This window comes from Eriocheir sinensis, chromosome 25, assembly GCF_024679095.1.
Source record: "Eriocheir sinensis breed Jianghai 21 chromosome 25, ASM2467909v1, whole genome shotgun sequence".
Classification (NCBI taxonomy): domain Eukaryota; kingdom Metazoa; phylum Arthropoda; class Malacostraca; order Decapoda; family Varunidae; genus Eriocheir; species Eriocheir sinensis.
Window position 1 is genome coordinate 16,161,590 of NC_066533.1, and position 15,152 is coordinate 16,176,741.

Here is a 15,152-nt window from a genome sequence, read left to right on the forward strand (position 1 = left end):
CCAGGGTCATGAAACTATCCCTGGAAATGCTCAAAACTCCTATACGAAAAACTGTCAATAACTACCACCAGGGTCATGAAACTACCCCTGGAAATGCACAAAACTCAAACGAAAAACTGTCAATAACTACCACCAGGGCCATGAAACTACCCCTGGAAATGCACAAAACTCCAACGAAAAACTGTCAATAACTACCTCCAGGGTCATGAACTACCCCTAGAAATGCTCAAAACTCCAATACGAAAGCCTTGTCAAATACGTGTGTGCTTGGGCGCCGGAATTTGACCCCCGTTCTTCCTTTGATTCGTTCGCTTCCTGGGTCGTTCCTGTCTTGGTCGTTCCTCCTCTTCGTTCCTCCCTTACGACCCTTGCTCTTTGATCCTCTTCAAGTCGAGTTGGTCTTAAGAGAAGGGAGTTAAGACCAAGATTTAAGGAGTTGGATTTTATTACCGGGAGAGAGAGAGAGGTGGGGTTGTGTTTGTGTGTGGTGATGCATGGTGTGGGGGCAGCTATGTGTGTGTGTGTGTGTGTGTGTGTGTGTGTGTGGAGATGGTGATACTGGTGGTGGTGTTGTGATGGTGATTATCTCTATCCCACCACCACCATCACCACTACAATCACCACCACCACCACCACTACCACCACCATCACCACCACCACCACCATCATCACCACCACCATCACCACCACCACCACCACCACCACCACCACCACCACCACCACCATCATCACCACCATCATCACCACCACCACCACCACCAAAACCTCACCCTCACCAGTCATCTTCGCTAACAAGCCCAAGCCACCACCACCACCGCCACCCACGCCGCGGCCCGCAGACTGGGTGGCGGAGGGGAGTGACTGACTGGGCTGGGCTGGGTTACGAGTCCGGATGGTGACGGGGGTTACTGGTCCTTTTGGTGACTCCGAGGCGCCCCTGGCTGACCTCCGCGCCTAGATTAAGACATTAAGGTGGAGAGCTCGGCAAAGTACTCCCCGGGGCGCGTACACACAACGTACATACACACGCACACAGCCCCGCCCGTTCACACGCACGGCCATAAGAGAAGAGGAAGAATTTTTTTACTGTCGGTTTTTTTTGTAATTTTTGCGTCGGGACGGAAGATTATTTAGGAGAAGGAGAAGGAGGAGGAGGAGGATAGGAGTAGGATGAAAGGAAGAATAAAAAGGCATAGGACAGATGGAGATAAGGAAGGAGGAGGAGAGGAGGAGGAGAGGAGGAGGCAGTAACCATTCTCAGCCTCTCCTCGCTATCTCCCTATCACTTTTATACCCATTGAAGGAGGAAGAAGAAGAAGAAGAAGAAGAAGAAGAAGAAGAAGAAGAAGAAGAAGAAGAAGAAGAAGAAGAGGAAGGTTTGGCGTCCCGGACAAGTGGACAGACCAACTGGGACATCCTTCTTTTTCTTCTTTTTTCCTTTTTTTTTTCTTCAGCTTCCTGTTGGCTGACGCTGCGGAGGGTTCGTGTCCCCCGGCGGCGTCCTCTTTGCCTCCCTTCGTCCCTTCCTTCCTTCCATCGTTCCTTCGTCCGTTCCCTCCTTCGTTCCTTCGTCCCTTCCTTCCTTCGTCCCTTCGTTCCTCCCTTCGTTCCTTTGTCCGTTCCTTCCTTCATTCCTTCGTCCGTTCCCTCCTTCATTCCTTCGTTCCTTCCTTCGTTCCTTCGTTCCTTCCTTCGTCCGTTCCCTCCTTCATTCCTTCGTCCGTTCCTTTATCCGTCCGTTGCCTTCGTCCGTTAGTCCTTGTATTATCCGTCCGTCGCTGTTTCTCCTTCTTCGTATTCGTATTATTTAGGAGGAGGAGGAAGAAGAGAAGGAGGAGGAGGAGGAGGAGGAGGATAAGAAAAAGCATAGGAGAAAGAGAACGAAGATAATACGCAAAGGGGAGAAAGGAAAGAAGAGAAAGAAAGAAGGAGAGAAGATAAATACAAACAGAGGAGGAGGAGGAAGAGGAGGAGGAGAAGAAGGAAGAAGAGGAGGAGGAAGTTCATTTTCTGGTTTTAGTATCTTCAAGAACTTCTGGAATGGGTTCTTATACACACACACACACACACACACACACACACACACACACACACACACACACACACACACACACGCCTAACACCTGTATCCTCAAGGTGTCAATTGGCCTACCACCTGTTGCCTGTTTACCTGTCCTGTGTGTGTGTGTGTGTGTGTGTGTGTGTGTAAGAAAAATAAAATCGCCATTGTTCTTTTTAGCATCTCGATAAGAAAACAGAAAATGATAAGAAGAAAATATTTAGAAGCGAAAGAATATGTTAAGTTTCTGAATGCCAAAATAGAACTTAAAACAGATGTGTGTATGTATGTATGTATGTATGTATCTGTGTATGTGTGTATGTATGTATGTATGTTTGCAGGTTTGGTTAGCATTCTCACACTCTTTCAGGTTTGTTTTGGCGAGGTGGAACATATATATGACTCAACAGGCTTGGAATAGAAGTTAGACGCAATTTTCAAGCTTCCCAAACCCTCCACATGTGTAGTTTTGCGTTCAGGTGTGGGAAACAAATGTGTAGTTGGGTAAATGGTATTGCAGGTTTGGAATGAAGGTGTGGGGGATCATATATGTTAGACAGGACTTTCACATGTATCACCTAGTCTTACGGTATGCCAGTCAGATGTGTAGAGGAGGTGTGATAGGGCAGATGTGTAGTGAAATATATAGAAATGCAGGTTTGGAACAAAAGTGTGAAGCATTATTTAAACTATACAAGTTCATATGTGTTACCTATTGTTACGGTTTGGAGTCAGATGTGTAGAGATGGGGCAAGTCAGATATGTAGGTATGTGGTAAGGGGAGGTGTGTAAGGTGTGGCAGGGCAGGTGTGTGTGAGGGTCACGCCACACACCTGAAAATATGCCTCGGTGATCTGCGGGAATTTCCTCACCTGCGAAGGGCCACATACCTATTTTTTTTTTTTACCTGTGTGTGTGTGTGTGTGTGTGTGTGTGTGTGTGTGTGTGTGTGTGTGTGTGTGTGTGTGTGAATGAAAACGTTGGAATTAATGTTTGTATAAGAGAGGAAGAGACACAAAGAGGAAGAGAAAGAGAATAAGAAGAGAAATATTAACATCTTTTTCCCGTCTTTAACATTGGCCACGATTGATATGTATTACGCGAAGCTTCATCAACGAGCCTCATTAATAATTTATCCAGGAGGAGGAGGAGGAGGAGGAGGAGGCGGAGGCGGAGGAGGAGGGATGTTGTAAGGATGAAGGGGAGATTGAGAGAGGAGGAGGAGGAGGAGGAAGGCAAAAGGGATGTCATCTTCCACCACCTCCTCCTCCTCCTCCTCCTCCTCTTCCTCCTCCTGGGTTTGGGAAGGACAAGTGGGGGTCTTGTCAAGGTGAGTGTGAGACACACACACACACACACACACACACACACACACACACACACACACACACACACACACACACACACACACAGCCTCAACTCATTAAACTTCTTTCGACTTTCAACTTGAGTGCAAAACTAAAACAAAATGGAAAACTGCAATAGGAGGAGAAGAAGGAGGAGGAGGGAGGAGGAGGAGGAGGAGGAGGAGGAGGGCGTGGTGAGAGAGGGGACATACCACACACTGAGAGATCTATGTACGTGGGGATTGGTGTACATGGGAATAAATTTACATAGGACCGTGTGTGCGTATGTGTGTATGTGTGTGCGTGTGTGTGTGTGTGTGTACGTAAATCGGTACACACACAGAGGAAATCTAAGCCCTGTGTTGTGCCGTGTAAACCAAGGGCCCCAAAAAAACGTACATGGCCTGGTGTGACAGACAAATTGGTGCACATGAAGATAAAGACATGTGCACAGACGGAGCCGAGGGGGGGGGGGAGAGGGGGGAAGGGGAAAGGGGGGGAGGGGGGAGGGGGGTTAACAGACAGATTAGGAGACAGACGTTAATAGACAGATAGACAGACACACACACACACACACACACACACACACACACACACACACACACACACACACACAGAGAGAGAGAGAGAGAGAGAGAGAGAGAGAGAGAGGCCAAAGACAAAAAGCGGCGGAGGTTGTAAAGGAGATTTTTTTCTTTTATTTTTCTTTATTTTCTTTGTTTTTATTTATTTTTTATTTATTTATATTTTTTCGTTCTTGTTTTCTTCCTTTTTTCTTGTTATCTTCCCTCGTCTCTTTTATCTCTTTCTCTTTCTCTCTTCTTATCAATTTATCTTCGTCTCCTCCTCCTCCTCCTCCTCCTCTCTATCTCGTCCCCATTCTTCTTCCTCCCTCACAACCTGTACTGAATCTTCTTGTATTGGAGAAGGAGGAGGAGGAGGAGGAGAAGAAGCAGTAGGAGGAGGAGGAGGAGGAGGAAGAGGGGGGGGGCGATCCTTGGTCTTCTTCTTGGGTGGTCTGTGTCACCCCTGCCCCCCCTCTTCCTCCTCCTCCTCCTCCTCTTCCTCTGACGTCACAGGAGGAGAGAAAGGAGGAGGAGGGAGAGAGAGGGCGGGAGGGGCAAGACTGATCAAGATATCTGTGAAACCAGTGCTCTCTCTCTCTCTCTCTCTCTCTCTCTCTCTCTCTCTCTCTCTCTCTCTCTCTCTCTCTCTCTCTCTCTCTCTCTCTCTCTCTCTCTCTCTCTCTCTCTCTCTCTCTCTCTCTCTCTCTCTCTCTCTCTCTCTCTCTCTCTCTCTCTCTCTCTCTCTCTCTCTCTCTCTCTCTCTCTCTCTCTCTCTCTCTCTCTCTCAGACAAATATCACATGAATAAAAGGAAGCGATAAATCAAGGGAATGGAAACACGATCGAGAGGAGGAGGAGGAGGAGGAGGAGGAGGAGGAGGAGGAGGAGGAGGAGGAAAAAGGAAAAAGGAAGAGGAGGCTTGCTTTGTTCTCTCTCCTTCCGAGGCTCAAAAGATGGCTACTTACTGTCCCGTTGAAATCACCTGCATCGAATTTTAGATATATTTTTTAATCCTTATTTTTCCCTCTTTTCTTTAATATTTACCTCTCTCTCTCTCTCTCTCTCTCTCTCTCTCTCGCTCTCTCTCTCTCTCTCTCTCTCTCTCTCTCTCTCTCTCTCTCTCGTCTTGTTTTTCTTTCCATTCGTTTTCATATATGTTTAGAGAGAGAGAGAGAGAGAGAGAGAATTTGACCTCTGATCTCTTACATACAAACACATACATACAGAGAGAGAGAGAGAGCATCTGACCCCTAACCTCTCAGCCTATAATTGTCTGTTTGTTCGACTGTCTCTGTCTGTCTGTATGTCTGTTTGTGTGTCAGTTTGTTTGTTCTGTCTTTTTTTTCTTCCTTTCTTTCTTATTTACCTATTCCTTATTTTTCTTTTCTTTGTTTTTTTCTTCATTTTCTTATTTATTCTTGTTTTTGTCTCTGTAAATTTTCTTCGTTTAAACTTCTAAAATATTTTCTTGTATTTTTTTTGGCCTGATTTTTCTTTCTTCTCGTTTTTCTTTATCTTTTTTTTCTCTGCAGTTTCCTTGTTTTTGTTATCTATTAACGTTTACGAGCTGCGTGAGGGACGAAGTTAATGTGTGTGTGTGTGTGTGTGTGTGTGTGTGTGTATGTTTGGAATGTTTTGTGCAGACTTAATTTCCAGTGATGTGTGTGTGTGTGTGTGTGTGTGTGTTCGTTTCCCATGAGGTCACGTGAGTCGCCTCGTAAGGTAATCTCTAGGTCATCACTTCCTTACACACACACACACACACACACACACACACACACACACACACACACACACACACACTCACACACACACTTAACCTCACCCTTCCTCTCCCACACACACATTCACTCATTATCTTGTAGACATGTCTTTTAAACCCTCCCTCTCCCTTCCCCCTTCTTTCCTCCTCTTTCCCTCCCCCTCTTCTTCCTCCTCCTCCTCTTCCTCTTTTCCCGTAATTTCCATCCTCTCCCTTCCCCCTGTCTCCCCCTTTCCTTCCTTTCCTTATCCTCACTTCGTTCTTCTTTCCTTCAAATCCTTCTTTCCCTTCCCTCCTCTTCCTTTCCTTCATCTCCATCCTCATTCACCCCTCGCTCTTCTTTCCTTCACGTCTTCTTTCCCCTTTTTCCTCCCCTTCGTTCTCCTCGCCCTCCGCTCCGCCTGCAGGCCTTCTCATGCTTGTGTAATGAGGCGGGAGGGAGCCAGCGAGGCGCCCTTCCCGCCCCCATGCAGCAGAGACGGATTGGGTTGTGTATTGTCGCCGCCGCCGCCCGCATCAGCGCGCCATTAGCGGAGTTTTTGTGCGCCCCGCTACCAAAATAAGGCCGCGAAGATTGCTCCATTATTTTTGAGGAAATCGTGGGCTGCGGCGGACGTGGTGGTGGTGGGCGGGCCGGTCGAGGGAGGGGTGTGGGTGGCGGGGAGTGGCAGCGGCTGTGTTGGTGTGGAGATGAGGCCTGGTGGTCCGTAGCGGTCCGTGGTGACCGTGGTGGTCTGTGGTGATGGTCTTGTTGTTGTTGGTATTGGTGGTGGTTGTGGCTCCTAGTGGTCCGTGGTTCCCCTGGTGGCTCGTTGGGTTCCTCGGCGTCCCGGTGCCTCTGCCTGGGCGTGTGGGTGCCACGGAGTGTCGCCGCTGCGGGCCGCCCTGCGCGCCGCCCCGCCGGCCCGTCACGAGCATGCAAAGCAGCACAGGGATATAATTAAAACGTTCCCCGCCGAGAGGGCCGCACGCCCCGCCGCGCCGCGCGCCTTGAGCCTTGCGCCGCCCGCCGCACGGCCCAGGTTGGCGGCGCTGCGCTGGCGGGCGGCGTGTGTGCCGCGGCCCTCAATTGTAGTGTGTATCTTGAAGTGAGCAGCGCCTCCCGCCTGGCCCGCGGCCCTGATGACTCTATCAACTCGCAGCTGACGGTGCGGCCCTCGCCCTCCCTCCCTCCCTCTCCTCCTCCCACTCTCTTCCTCTTTCCCCCTCCTTCACATCACCTTCCGGCTGACCCGCGGGAGATTTGCTCTCCAAAATGGTTTCTTTCAGGGGCGCGGGAACCCTCCACCACCCGGGCCTCCACGCCGGCAAGCCTGGCGGAGCGGCCCTCAGGCACGCCGGGGCGGCCCGAGAGGCCGCGGGACGGCCGCTAATCCCTGACGAGGGCTGTTGAGCACGGTGCGGCCCTCGGCGGTATGGGCTGGGGGCGGGGGGCGCGGCGCCCCGGCCGAAGCGTGGGAGTGGAACCGCGAGAACGGAGGACAATGACGCTGATCCCGCCAGGAGCTGTTGAGGCAAAGCGCGGCACGAGGGGGGATGGGGGGGGGGGGGGGGGCTGCACCTCCACACACGCGGGGAGCCGCGACTTGTTAGGAGCCGCCAAGGGCACGCCGCGCCCTGCAGGAGACCGCAGCCACGTGATAACTTGCCGCCGCGACCACCGCCGCGACCACCGCCGCGCCCGCCGACGTGTGAGGCTTGGCACGCACGCCTCATTGCCCGCCTCACCCTCGCCCCCCTCACCCAACCTTTCCTGTTTGCTCTCGCTTTCCTGTGTCTCGGTCCTGGCGATCCAGAACACAAGTCACTCCCCGGACTGGACGGGCGACGCCGGCACGACATCTCTCTTGCCCTCCAACCCCTCCCCGTCCCTGACCCTCCCTTCCCTCTCCTCCTGACCCTCCCTTCCCCCTACGACCCTTCAACCACAGAGCCCTTCCTTCTCATTCCCTCCCAAGCGTCCCTTTCTCCCTCCCTTTCCCACCTTCCTCACCCCGCCTCCCTCTCCCTTCCCTCCCTCCCTGCCCCCCTCCCCCTCCCTACCCCCCTCACCCCTTCCTCTGCCTTATACGTCGCTTGAGATGTCTTCATCAGGCGACGCTTCCCCCACGTCGTGACTGTTGATGAGGGCACACACACACACACACACACACACGTCGGAATGCCCTCCTCCTCTTTGTTTGGGTTGGAGAGAGAGAGAGAGAGAGAGAGAGAGAGAGAGAGAGAGAAGTACTTATTCATCTCCTTTATCTCCATTACTCTTGTTCTGTCTCCTCCTCCTCCTCCTCCTCCTTCTCCTCCTCCTCTTCCTCCTCCACCACAACTACCATCCCCTCCTCCTCCTCCTCCTCCAGGTCACGTGACACCCTCTGATAAGCCCCCTAAGAGACACACAAAAAAAAGAGAGGTGAGATAAGAGGTATCGGTCATGCCCTCGACAATGGAGGAACGACTCTCCCTTTGTCGCCTCACATTCCACTAATTTTCTCCCTTATTCAGAGCCACTTTGCATGTCTAATGGCGGCCCTGTTGTCTAAGTCACCCCTCTTGACCTCCCTATCTTTTTTTTTTTTTAGGGGGGAGGTCAGTGGGGGAAGGGGGATGAAGGGGCACAGGGGGAAGATTGGTAAAAAGGGATGTGGTTTTTTTTTCGTTTTTTTGTGTGTGATTTTTTCTTTAAGTTTTTGTTCTTTATTTTTTTCTCCTGTTTTTTATTTTGCTTCCATTTTTTTTTTTATCTTATCCTCCTCCTCCTCCTCCTCCTCCTCCTTCTCCTTCTGACCACCCTCCTCTCTTCTTCCCCACAGAGGTCTTGGGTCAGGGATCAACTGGACGAACCTCAACCCTCAGAAGTTCCTGGACAAGATGCGGGAGTTTGAGGACTACAAATTGCTCTTCCCTTTCTCCTCCTTCGACGACTTTATGAAGAGGGTGAGTGCTCGAGGGTCAGAGAGAGAGAGAGAGAGAATGTTTTTTTTTCTTTTCTTTATTTTAAGGTTTGTGATTGCAAGAGTTATAAAATAGAAACAAAGCAGATGGATGGAAAAGTAAAAGGTAAGGAAGGATAAGGAAATAGGAAGGAAATAGAAGGTAAGAGGCAGGGAATGATAAAGAAAGGGAGAGAAAACGTGTAGACAGGAACGGTAGGGAATATGGAGGCGTGACGGAGAAGGGAGAGATAAAGAAGGATTACATAATTGAACTTTCCATTACGAGTGTTTCCTCATGTACGCTTGAGTAAGTATTCCTTCCCCCACGGTCCTGGGGCACGGAGGTCATGCGTGCAGGTCATGAGTTCACCGGGGACTCGTGGAGGGCCTGGCGTGACCAGACTGGACAGTGACACTGAAAAGGCGAGGCAGAGGTCAGGTCAGGAGGCAATAGGCGTGACCCAGGGTTCGTTTGGGCGTCGCGGGGGGCGCATCACCAAGGCCCGTGGGAATGGCCCGCCGGTGTGGAGGGTCAGCGCTGCTGCGAGTCACTGTTGAGTCACGTAATGTTGCTTCCCTCCGTGACGCCGACGGTTGAGGCCCCGCGGGTGGTGGAGGGCACGGCGCCCCCGGAGGTGTCAAAGTAGGTCCGGGACTGGGCAGGGTAAGACTACTGAGCTTGGCGGGGCGGGGCGGGGCGGGGCGGATGGGGCGGCTCTGTGGTTTTACCGTTTAGGAGGCGAGGAAGCCGCGGCTCAGGTTACCCGGCGAGGATCAGGACGGCGAGGCTCGGCAGCACCCGCCCCGCTCCGCCCCGCCTGGTTAGGGTGCATGGGACGGGGCAGCTGTGGCGGGGCCCCAGCCGGTGAGAGGCTGCGGGGCCACCGGGGCTGCTGGCCGCGGGTCCTCGGCGGGCGAGGCGCGGCGGGCGTCACCTGAGCCCCGCACAGCTGGCGCGGGAAGCCGTCGTCTAATTGCGGCTTGGCTTACACGGCCGCGGCTGCCCCGCGAAAGGTGAGCCGCGTTGCGTCACCGCGGACCTGCAACGACGAGGACCCGGCGAGTGTTGCTGCAGCGACGGGCCGCCCGTGGGTGGTCCGGGGCGGGGGCGGGGCGCCCCTCGCGGCGGGGGGCGCAGGAGTCAGGAGGTGGAAAGCAGTCACACTCCTGTCGCAGCCTCGGTCGCGCCACTAACCTCTGTTTGTGTCTCCCCCAGGCGGGCATCACCACGGCCTACCAGGAGAAGCCGTGCCTCGACCCCGCGGACCCGCTGTGCCCCGACACGGCGCCCAACAAACACACGGGCCAGGTAAGGCGCACACACACACACACACACACACACACACACACACACACACAGTTCTTTATTCTGATATTAATACCGAACCTTGCGGTGCCCACGGGACTAACGGTGCCTCTCTGTGCCCCGCAGCCGCCGGACGTCGGGGCTGAGCTGACGGGCGGCTGCTACGGCTTCGCGGGCAAGTACATGCACTGGCCGGAGGAGCTCATCGTCGGGGCGCCCACAGCAAACAAGTCAGGACATGTTGTGAGGTGGGTGTCTGTTATTTTTTCCTCTATCTATCTTTCTGTTCTTCTCTTCCCTATTTCCTCGTCTCTTTCCTCTTATCTATCCTCTTCCTCTTTTCTTCGTTTTCATCCATTTCCTCATTCCTTTCCTCTTTTTATTCTCCTTCCTTATTTCCTTCCTCCTTTTTATCCTCTTCTTCCTCTTTTTCCTCGTTTCCATTTTTGCTTTGGTCCTGTTTCTCTTTTTTTTCCTCTTCCCTTATTAGGACAGCTTTCCTCGTCTTTCTTTTTTTATTTATTTTTGTGTACTCTCTCTCTCTCTCTCTCTCTCTCTCTCTCTCTCTCTCTCTCTCTCTCTCTCTCTCTCTCTCTCTCTCTCTCTCTCTCTCTCTCTCTCTCTCTCTCTCTCTCTCTCTCTCTCTCTCTTTTCCCGTCCCCTTAACCCTTCCTTTATCCACTTACAACATGACATAAAGTTCACTAAATTTATCTCCCCTTGAAAAATATCTCCCCACCTGACCACTTGTCCCCCCCTCCCCCTCCCCTTCTCCCCCCCTCAATGTGACACTCGATACACCCCGCTGACCACTTTCTCATCCCCTTGAAACCCCAGCAAGACACACCAACCGCAGCTCTTAAACATCATCCTCCCTCTCTCTCCTCCTCCTCCCCCCTTCTCTCTCTCTTTCTCTCTCCCTCTACATATCCAAATCTATCTATTTATCTGTCTATCTATCATACTCTCCCTTTCATTTTCTCTGTTTTTCCCTTTCCTTTCCTCTTTCAAAGCTTAAAACACCCTTCCCATCATCTTTCCCTTCGTTTAACATCCCTTCTTTTCCTTTTCCATGCGTCAAAATCTCCTCATCATTTTTCTTACCTCAGACACGCTTTTCCATCATCTAAAGCCTCTTTCCATCTTCTACCTATTCCCTTCCTCTTCCATACGTCAAAAACTCCTTCTCATCCTTTTCCTTACCTCAGACACCCTTTTCCATCCTCTAAAACCTTTTCCCATCCTCTGTTAACTATTCCCTTCCTCTTCCATATGCCAGACACCCTTTCCCATCCGTTTACATCCCTTCCTTTATACTTCCATTCGTCATACACTTCCCATCCTTTTACATCCTTCCAATCCCCTTCCATATGTAAAACTTCCATATCTCATCCTCTCCCTTTCCTTTCCCCCCATCACCAGGGCCGAGGCGTTGCAGTCCCTCGTGCAGCTGATGGGCTCCAAGAACCTCTACGAGTACTACCTCGATACATACCGCGTTCACCACATCGATTGGTCGCAGGAGAAGGCGGCGGTGATTCTCGAAGCGTGGCAGGACAACTTTACCGAGGTGAGTATTGGAGAAAGGGTTGTAGGAGGAAAGGGGGGGAGGAGAGATGTGGAGAAGGGTTGTGTGTGGGGGGGTTGGGGGGATATGTCTAGGGTGGGAGAATGATAAAAGGGAGAAAGGGTGTATGGGTTGGTTATGTGCTGGGTGTGAAGTTAAGAGGAAGGGAGGTATACGTGTGTGTGTGGGGGGGGGGGGGAAGGGCATGTGTGTTTGTGTTTGGGAGGGGAAGGGGGGGGTGTGGGGGGTGGAGATGTGTGTGTTTGTGTTTGGGAGGGGAAGGGGGGGGTGTGGGGGGTGGAGATGTGTGTGTTTGTGTTTGGGAGGGGAAGATGTGTGTGTGTGTGTGGGGGGGGGGATATGTGTGTGTTTGTGTTTGGGAGGGGAAGGAGTGTGTGTGTGGGGGAAGAGTGTGTGTTTGTGTTTGGGAGGGGAAGGTGTGTGTGTGTGGGGGGGGGGGGGAATTGGGGGTATCTGTGGGTGTGTTTCTGTTCGTTTTTCTTAATTGCTCCCTTCATTTTTTTCTCTATCTGTGTCTTTCCTTTCCTTTCCTATTTATCTTCTTCCTCCTCTTCTTAGTTTCATTTCTCATTTGCATTATTTAACTTTTTCTTCTCGTCCTTATCCTTGTTTTCCTCCTCCTCCTCCTTCTCCTCCTCCTCCTCCTCCTCCGCCTAATCTCTTGTGTACTCTCTCTAAAACCAAAAACAAACCCATCTGACCCTTGCTAAACTTACCTGACCTATGACAAACAAGTTAAACCTCCTCCTCCTCCTCGTGGTTAGCTAATCCGTACCTGGACAAATCTCACCTGAGCGTAGACACCTCACCTGAGAGAGAGAGAGAGAGAGAGAGAGAGAGAGAGATTTACGACTCCATTAATTAAACCCAGGTAGAGTGAATTACTGAGATCTATTCCTCCTGCTGTTTGGAAGTGTACCCAGCGGCGGAGAGAGAGAGAGAGAGAGAGAGAGAGAGAAAAGGTAAATGGAAAAGTGTGGCACAGCAGACCAGGTGGACCACATACCTGTCTCTCTCTCTCTCTCTCTCTCTCTCTCTCTCTCTCTCTCTCTCTCTCTCTCTCTCTCTCTCTCTCTCTCTCTCTCTCATAACGACACAGTAGAACGATTTTTTTTGAGAGAGAGAGAGAGAGAGAGAGAGAGAGAGACTTTCGTAATTACCTGACCATCCGTTAATAACAATAATCTTCAGGTGAGTCAAGCCTTGGCACTCACCTCATTACCTACCTGTCCATTCATCATTAGCATTCATTAGGCAGGTAATTACTTAGTCATCAAGGTGAACTTTTACTTTCTGTTATCTGTTGGTGTTTTTTTTTCGTGGCTGAAAATGCCACTAATGTGTGTGTGTGTGTGTGTGTGTGTGTGTGTGTGTGTTTTGAGCTACCGACTGACTGACAGACTGAATGAATGAATGAATGAATGAAGGAAGGAAGGAAGGAAGGAAGGACTAACTGACTGACTGAGTAACTGACTGACTGACTGACTGACTGACTGACTGACTTTATATTCGTCTATCTTGAAAAAAAAAAGTTCTGATTTGACTGTCATATTTTCCCTGTCAGTCTCGAGAATTTGACTGTCTGTATATAGGTCAATCTCTGTCTTGTGTTTCTGACTGTCTGTATATAATAAGAGTTTGAGTTTCTGTGTGTCTTTACGTTCGTCTGTCTGTCTCTTAACCGTCTCCCCTTATTAGGTTTTAAAAGTATTGTGGGTCTGTCATATTAACTGTCTGTCTTGGTGTTCTAAGTGTACATATGTCTGTTCTAAATCACTTATATTCTCTCTCTCTCTCTCTCTCTCTCTCTCTCTCTCTCTCTCTCTCTCTCTCTCTCTCTCTCTCTCTCTCTCTCTCTCTCTCTCTCTCTCTTAGCGGACGTTTTCCTTCCTCTACTGCTTCCCTTACTGTCTATCCTAATCGTACGCACGTCTGCCCTAACCGTACGCACGTCTTTATCCTCCTCCAGGCGGTGCTGCGGGAGACGGTGAAGCTGCAGAACCTGACGCGGCCGTACCAGATGCTGCCCTTCACCTCCGCCGCGCTCGACCACCTGCTCAAGGATTTCTCAGAGGTCCCAGTGATGAGGGTGGCCCTGGGATACGCTCTTATGGTGAGTTGGGGAAGAGTGTGTGTGTGTGTGTGTGTGTGTGTGTGTGTGTGTGTGTGTGTATGGTTTGATAGTGTGTTTTATGAAAGGAATAAGTGTGAGGGGAGTTGAGAAAAGGAGATAAAAAAAACATCTACCTATTTTTTTTGCCCATTTCTACCGCAAAACAAACACTACACACACATAAACATACACTCACAAAACACCTTAATCTACACCATCACACCTCTCTCTCTCTCTCTCTCTCTCTCTCTCTCTCTCTCTCTCTCTCTCTCTCTCTCTCTCTCTCTCTCTCTCTCTCTCTCTCTCTCTCTCTCTCTCTCTCTCTCTCTCTCTCTCTCATCAACACCTTATAATTATCACCATTCACACCTGTCATTATCACATAGACCTTAATCCATTCATTCACACCTGTCTCATTAACACCTGAAACTTAACCCATTCACACCTGACTCACTCTTATCAACACGTTCACACCTTCCGTACCTAATTAACCCTATCACACCTGGCTCTCTTCGTTTTTTCCTTCTTCTTCTTTCCCTCTCCCTCATCATCTTCCTCTATATCTCTTGTCACACATAAACTCACACCTTCCCTTTGCCTTCTTCCTCTTTCTCTCTTCCTCTCCCCTTACAAACACCTTTCCTTCTCTTCCTCCTCCTCTTCTTCCCCTTCTCTCCTCATACTTACACTCATCTCTTCCCTCTCCCTTCTTCCTCTTTCTCTCTTCCTCTCCCCTCACAAACACCTTTCCTTCACTTCCTCCTCCTCTTCTTCCCCTTCTCTCCTCATCCACACATACCTCTCTCCCTCTTTCAGGTGGTGTACGCGTGTGTGTCATTAGCAAGACCAACAGACTCCGTGAGGTCCGCCGCTGGTCTGGGTCTTGCCGGGGTTCTTCTGGTGACGGCGTCGGTGGCTGCGGGTCTTGGCTTCTGCGCCCTCCTCGGTCTCCCCTTCAACGCCTCCACCACGCAGGTTCTCCCCTTCCTCGCCCTGGGCCTTGGGGTGGATGACATGTTCCTTCTGGCGCATACCTTCCTCCACACGGCTGATAACTCTCTCATTCCGTACCAGGTGAGTTTTGATTGTTGTTTGTGTTTGTGTTTGTGGTGGTGGTGGTGATGGTGATGTTGTTGTTTGTGCTGTTGTTGTCCTGGATTGTGTTGTGTTATGTGAAGAAGGAGGAAAAGAAGAAAAGTGAAAAGAGGAAATAATGGGGAAAAAATCATAGAAGAGAGTTAAAGAAGAAAACATACATTGATAACTAAGAAAGGAAAACCTGGAAAAAAATTAAGAAAAAAGAAAAACAGAGAAGAGGATAAAAGAAGAAAATAAAAGAAGAAAACGAAAAATGAAAGAAGAATTAAATGAAAAATAAATAAACGAAGGCGTAGAATAAAAAAAAAACAATAGCTTGATACTTAAGAACCCAAGCACCTCACACAAGAGAGAGAGAGAGAGAATAAAACAAGGAAACAAAAGA

At 50.3% G+C, this 15,152-nt stretch overlaps 1 protein-coding gene across 1 annotated transcript in view; it reads left to right on the plus strand.

Moving 5' to 3' along the window:
* LOC127003491 (protein patched-like) overlaps window positions 1-15,152 on the plus strand; it is a 96,445-nt gene that overhangs the window by 57,183 nt on the left and 24,110 nt on the right. Inside the window, exons 6-11 of the mRNA XM_050870246.1 lie at window positions 8,540-8,663; window positions 9,879-9,971; window positions 10,095-10,216; window positions 11,391-11,538; window positions 13,526-13,669; window positions 14,486-14,743. Coding sequence (XP_050726203.1) covers window positions 8,540-8,663; window positions 9,879-9,971; window positions 10,095-10,216; window positions 11,391-11,538; window positions 13,526-13,669; window positions 14,486-14,743 — 889 coding nt within the window. The remainder of the gene's footprint in view (window positions 1-8,539; window positions 8,664-9,878; window positions 9,972-10,094; window positions 10,217-11,390; window positions 11,539-13,525; window positions 13,670-14,485; window positions 14,744-15,152) is intronic.